Source organism: Rutidosis leptorrhynchoides, chromosome 1, assembly GCF_046630445.1.
Source record: "Rutidosis leptorrhynchoides isolate AG116_Rl617_1_P2 chromosome 1, CSIRO_AGI_Rlap_v1, whole genome shotgun sequence".
NCBI classification, from domain to species: Eukaryota; Viridiplantae; Streptophyta; class Magnoliopsida; order Asterales; family Asteraceae; genus Rutidosis; species Rutidosis leptorrhynchoides.
The window spans coordinates 347978407-347984988 of NC_092333.1; the positions used below are offsets into that span (position 1 = coordinate 347978407).

General features: G+C 33.2%; 1 protein-coding gene across 1 annotated transcript; it reads left to right on the forward strand.

Annotated features, from left to right (window-relative positions):
* The first annotated feature begins 3602 nt into the window (after window positions 1-3602).
* On the forward strand, window positions 3603-5521 carry LOC139899855 (uncharacterized). The gene is made up of 3 exons (XM_071882685.1): window positions 3603-3845; window positions 3965-4207; window positions 4661-5521. The coding sequence occupies exons 1-3, from the start codon at window positions 3603-3605 to the stop codon at window positions 5519-5521; spliced, it is 1347 nt and encodes a 448-aa protein (XP_071738786.1).
* The last annotated feature ends 1061 nt before the right edge of the window (window positions 5522-6582 follow it).

Sequence of the window (6582 nt, forward strand, 5' to 3'; positions counted from 1 at the left end):
ATTACCCTTGAATGTAATTTCACCCCTGTTTTAATTATTCTAGTGACTATTAATCCATTCCCGTGTCCGGTTAAATGAACGATTATTCGTACATATAAATACCCCGCCCATCGTGTCCGATCGAGTGTATATGGTAATTTATAGGGACGCCCAATTGTAAATCTTTATATTAATATTAACAAACTTTCATTTAGTTAAACAAATATAAAGCCCATTAATAGCCCATAGTCTAATTTCCACAAGTGTCGTTCTTTTGTCCAAACCCCAATTATGGTACAAAGCCCAATTACCCAATTTTAGTAATTAGCCTAACATCATGATTACTTCGTTTTAAATAAGCATAATAATAACTTAGCTACGAGACATTAATGTAAAAAGGTTGAACATAACTTACAATGATTAAAAATAGCGTAGCGTTACACGGACAGAATTTCGACTTACACCCTTACAACATTCGCTAACATACCCTTATTATTAGAATTAAAATTAAAATTAAAATATAAATTATATATATATATATATATATATATATATATATCGTTTACGTATGATAAGAGAAGAAAAAGATTGTGAATTGTGATCAGAATTCGGTTGGCTTTATAGGGATTTTCATTTTTTGGGGCTCCGCGACTCGCGGCAAAATCCTCTTCAAACTCCGCGAGTCGCGGAGAATGAATTTACAGCTCACACCCTTGGAGTCTTTCTCTGCCGACGGTTTTATAATATATATATAATATATATATATAATTAATATAATTAATTATATATTATATTATATTTATATACATAGTTAACTTGTAATTTTTAGTCCGTTGCGTCGAGCGTTAAGAGTTGACTCTGGTCCCGGTTCCGGATTTTCGAACGTCCTTGCGTACAATTTTATATTTTGTACTTTGCGTTTTGAATCTTGTACTCTTGTAATTTCGAGACGTTTCTTATCAATAATTGGAACCTTTTTGATTGTCTTTTGTACTTTTGAGCTTTTTGGTCGTTTGCGTCTTCAATTCGTCGAATCTGTCTTTTGTCTTCACCTTTTATTATTTAAACGAATATCACTTGTAAATAGAACAATTGCAACTAAAAGCTTGTCTTTCTTGAGGAATAATGTTATGAAATATATGTTCGTTTTTAGCATTATCAGTATCTCAAGATTACATAATATACAATACAAGTTGATTAAGTTATGGTTGAAATAGATTTGTTACCAATTTTCACGTAGCTAAAATGAGTAGTTTTTACCAATTTTGTTTTGCTCGCCATTTCTTCGTTTCTAATCCGTTTTGAGTGATTTAAGCGGCCACGGTTTCGTATTGAACTTGACTTTATTAAACTAAACAGAAAAGGTATAGGTTTATAGTCAGAAATACAAGTTACAAGTCATTTTTGAAAGAGGTAGTCATTTCCGTCGAAAGAACGACATCTTGATGACTGTTTTGAAAAACATACTTTCACTTTGAGTTTAACCATGATTTTTGGATATGGTTTCATGTTCATAAGAAAAATCATTTTCCCAGAAGTATAGCTTTTAAATCAAAGTTTTTCATAGTTTTTAATTATCTAAACCAAAACAGCCCCCGATTGTAACTACGATGGCGTAAATCCGGTTTTATGGTGTTTATCGTGTTTCCGGGTTTTAAATCATTAAGTTAGCATATAATATAGATATAGATCATGTGTATAGTTGATTTTAAAAGTGTAATTAGAAGGATTAACTTTATTTGTGAACAAGTTTAGAATTAACTAAACTATGTTCTAGTGATCACTAGTTTACTACTTCAAATATGATAGCTTTTTATGTATGAATCGAATGATGTTATGAACATCATTACTACCTTAAGTTCCTTGGATAAACCTACTGGAAAAGAGAAAAATGGATCTAGCTTCAACGGATCCTTGGATGGCTCGAAGTTCTTGAAGCAGAATCATGACACGAAAACAAGTTCAAGTAAGATCATCACTTGAAATAAGATTGTTATAGTTATAGAAATTGAACCAAAGTTTGAATATGATTATTACCCTATATTAGAATGATAAACTACTGTAAGAAATAAAGATTTCTTGAGGTTGGATGATCACCTTACAAGATTGGAAGTGAGCTAGCAAACTTGAAAGTATTCTTGATTTTATGTAACTAGAACTTGTAGAATTTATGAAGAACACTTAGAACTTGAAGTTAGAACTTGAGAGAGATCAATTAGATGAAGAAAATTGAAGAATGAAAGTGTTTGTAGGTGTTTTTGGTCGTTGGTGTATGGATTAGATATAAAGGATATGTAATTTTGTTTTCATATAAATAAGTCATGAATGATTACTCATATTTTTGTAATTTTATGAGATATTTCATGCTAGTTGCCAAATGATGGTTCCCACATATGTTAGGTGACTCACATGGGCTACTAAGAGCTGATCATTGGAGTGTATATACCAATAGTACATACATCTAAAATCTGTGTATTGTACGAGTACGAATACGGGTGCATACGAGTAGAATTGTTGATGAAACTGAACGAGGATGTAATTGTAAGCATTTTTGTTAAGTAGAAGTATTTTTATAAGTGTATTGAAGTCTTTCAAAAGTGTATGAATACATATTAAAACACTACATGTATATACATTTTAACTGAGTCGTTAAGTCATCGTTAGTCGTTACATGTAAGTGTTGTTTTGAGCCCTTTAGGTTAACGATCTTGTTAAATGTTGTTAACCCAAAGTTTATAATATCAAATGAGATTTTAAATTATTATATTATCATGATATTATGATATATTAATATATCTTAATATGATATATACATTTAAATGTCGTTACAACGATAATCGTTACATATATGTCTCGTTTCGAAATCCTTAAGTTAGTAGTCTTGTTTTTACTTATGTAGTTCATTGTTAATACACTTAATGATATATTTAATTATCATATTATCATGTTATATATAATATAACAATGTATTAATATGCTTCATATATATTTAGTAAGACGTGGTTATAACGATAATCGTTATATGTATCGTTTCGAGTTTCATACGTCAATAGTCTCCTTTTTAAGTATATAACTTATTGTTACAATTTTTAATGAGATACTTGATGATCATTATATCATGTTAAAAATATATATTTATTCATTTATGTATCATCATGTCATATACAACTTATAGCGTTCGTGAATCATTGGTCAAACTGGGTAATCAGACGTTTACAAAATTTCCGTTTCAATTAACCAAGTCTTAACAAGTTTGATTGCTTAACATGTTGAAAACATTTAATCATGTAAATATAGTTTTCATTAAACATATAATCATTGAAAGTTTCGGAAAAGTTCGGGTCACTACACAAGGTTTTGGTGATTATCGCCCAATTAGTTTAATCGGGAGCCTTTATAAAATTATCTCTAAAGTTTTGACAAAAAGGTTACAAAAAGTTATTTCATCGGTCATTGGGTTTGAACAAAGTGCATACATTAAAAATCGATACATTCTTGATGGGGTGTTAATAGCGAATGAAGTTCTACACGATATCAAAGTAACCAAAAGAAAAGGGTTCCTCTTTAAAGTCGACTTTGAAAAGGCATTTGATAGCATCAATTGTAATTTCCTTATGGAAATCATGGAGTTAATGGGTTTTGGTCATAGATGGAGACTTTGGATTTACGCATGTCTTTCTTCCGCCTCCATATCCATTTTGGTCAACGGCTCGCCGACTAAAGAATTTTCCCTTCAGAAAGGCGTGAGGCAAGGTGATCCCCTTTCACCTTACCTTTTTATCATGGTCGCTGAAGGTTTGAACCACCTTACTAAACTAGGCGTTACTCATAATCGGTTTACGGGAATTCTAATTGGTCGGGGCGATGTTCGTGTCACACACTTGCAATATGCCGATGACACTTTATTTTTCTGGGAATGGAATAGACGTAACGTACAAAATCTCACAAAATTCTTAAGTGTTTTGAATCAACATCGGGGTTAAAGATAAACTTTCATAAAAGTTGTGTGTATGGACTTGGGGTCTCAAAAGTAGAAACGGAAAATATGGCGGCATGGCTTGGGTGTGTAGCAGGTACACTTCCTATCACCTATCTTGGGCTCCCACTTGGATCGTCAATGAAACTTTCGAAATCGTGGGATCCGGTGTTCGAAAAATTTGAAAAAAGATTGGCGGATTGGAAAGCTAGATCCCTCTCTTATGGCGGTAGAGTTACAATAATTAAATCGGTACTTTCTAGTCTACCTCTTTATTTCTTTTCGCTGTATTTATCCCCGTCGTGTGTTATTAAAAAACTTGAGGGTTTGAGGCGTCGATTTTTTTTGGGGCGGGTCCTCCTAGGTCTCAAAAATAGCATGGATTAAATGGGATACTTGTCTTATGCCTCACGAAGTTGGTGGTTTAGATATCGACCCGCTTGTTTTAAAAAATCGTGCCCTTCTTGCAAAATGGTGGTGGCGTTTTAAACATGAAAATGATTCTCTTTGGGTTTCTATTATTAAAAACATTTACGGGGAGGACGGGGGTTTTAGTTCATCGTTTTCTATCCCCGCCTCATGGGTCTCTTCCACTTGGGCGGGTATCCTTAAGGTGGGTAAAAACATCTTTAATACCGGCTCTGCATTTTCTAATTCCTTCAAAAAAAAAGGATTGTTGATGGGTCTAAAACAAGTTTTTGGTAGGAACTCTGGATTGGGGACATTACTCTTAAAGAAAAATTCAATAGACTTTATAGACTCGAATCTAATAATGAGGCTACTATTCTTGACCGGGCTCGTTGGGTGGATGGAGTATTTCATGCGACCTGGTGTTGGTCCCGCCATATCTCGGGGAGATTGGCTGGGGACCTCACCGCCCTTACTAACCTTCTATCGAGTTTCGTCCCATGTAGCACAGGTCGAGAGGAATGGTCATGGTCATGGAGCAACGATGGCTCGTTTTCGGTCCAAAAGCTTACGGATATTTTGGTTAGGAGCAACCTACCTACAGTCAATGGAGGCGTTGGGTCGATTCGCAACAATATGGTCCCCCTCAAGGTCGAATTATTTATTTGGCGTACTCGACATAAAAGATTACCTACTAGAGTCGACCTTGATAAGAGAGGAATGGATTTGGGTACTGTTCGATGTCCAGTTTGCGATAATGGTTTGGAATCGGTGGAACACGCGATGATCTTATGCTCGTTCGCTTTGGAAATTTGGAATCGGGTTTGTGATTGGTGGAAACTCGGACCTTTCACAAACTTGAGCATCAATGAATGTTTTCTTGGGAATGGATTTAATTTCAGCTCTGATTTGGGTAAGAAGTTGTGGCAAGCCACGGAATGGGATACGGGTTACCTGATTTGGAAAAGTAGAAACACTTCTACCTTTTCCAAGGCAAAACCGACATGTGCCATGATCTTTAAGGACATCCAACTCAAATGCTTTGAATGGATCTCAAATAGAGTCAAAGGTTTTAACATCGATTGGGATGTTTGGCTAGCAAATCCTCGAGTTTATGATTCACTTGCGATATCTATTACAAGAACAGGGATTGGTTAATTTGTTCTCCATGCAGGTTTTTTGCCCCACTCCTGGAGTAGTCGTTTTGGTCGAGAGAATTTGGTGCGGCTCGGGGTGCTTTGTCGTTGAATTGCCAACACTGTGCTCCGTCCCTGCTCCAGCTTGTTTAGTTAATTCTTCTCAAGTCCAATCTCGGTCTTAATGATAATGAACGGACTAAGGCGTTTTCCTGCAACTTGTGGAGTATTTCCATCTCGTTTTCTAATTTCCGTTTTGTTGTTTTTATGATTCTCTTTCGCTTTTATTATGTACCTATGACAATATTGTATCGTTTTGTGTTAATATATAATATATATACCTTCTGCCGTTAAAAAAAAAAAAAAAAAAAAAAAATCTCTTTCAACTTTGAATTTTCTATCTAAAGACTAATAAGCAATGTATCTCGATTATTTATAACATAGAGTTTGTGTGCATATAAGATTTTGTTTTTCATATATATTCTTTTATTCTTGCATTACAATTGTGTTTTTAATTATTATTAGTATTAAGAAAAAGAATGTTAAAGTGGGCACTTATAAAAAATCGTGTATCTTCTTAACATTGCATTTATAACACTTGATTTTGATTCTCCTTGAGGGATACAAATTTTCTATACACATTGTTAAATTGTTTGTGGTTGATTTCATTTTTATATGATTATATGTTCAATAATAAAGTGTACGTATAAATAATACCCGAATCTAAATTGAAATGCGCAAATGAATATGTACATGAGAATTACTATATATTAAACTAAGTAGTATAATTCAAAACAATTGATATTACCAAAAATGTAATAAAAATTGTATGTTCATTATAATTAAATGTGTAAACTTTCATAAATTCAATTTAGGTTTTTTTTTGTGATAATAATTTTTTGTTTATTTGAATTTTGATACGTAGTACATTAGTAATACATTTTAGCAATGTGATGGTAACTGTTTGTGTAGTAATCATATGATACAAGCATAAATTTGTAATATCACTTAATAGAAGAAGCGATTATTTTGATTACTTTGGTATTTTTTTGTTTATTTTGTGACATATCGGTTGTAAATTTT

Coding starts and splice junctions, on each gene's coding strand:
- LOC139899855 (XM_071882685.1), top strand. CDS start 3,603: ATGGAGTTAATGGGTTTTGGTCATAGATGGAGACTTTGGATTTACGCA. Junction 3,846..3,964: donor TTCTAATTGGTCGGGGCGAT/GTTCGTGTCACA, acceptor TCGGGGTTAAAG/ATAAACTTTCATAAAAGTTG. Junction 4,208..4,660: donor GAGTTACAATAATTAAATCG/GTACTTTCTAGT, acceptor AGTTTTTGGTAG/GAACTCTGGATTGGGGACAT.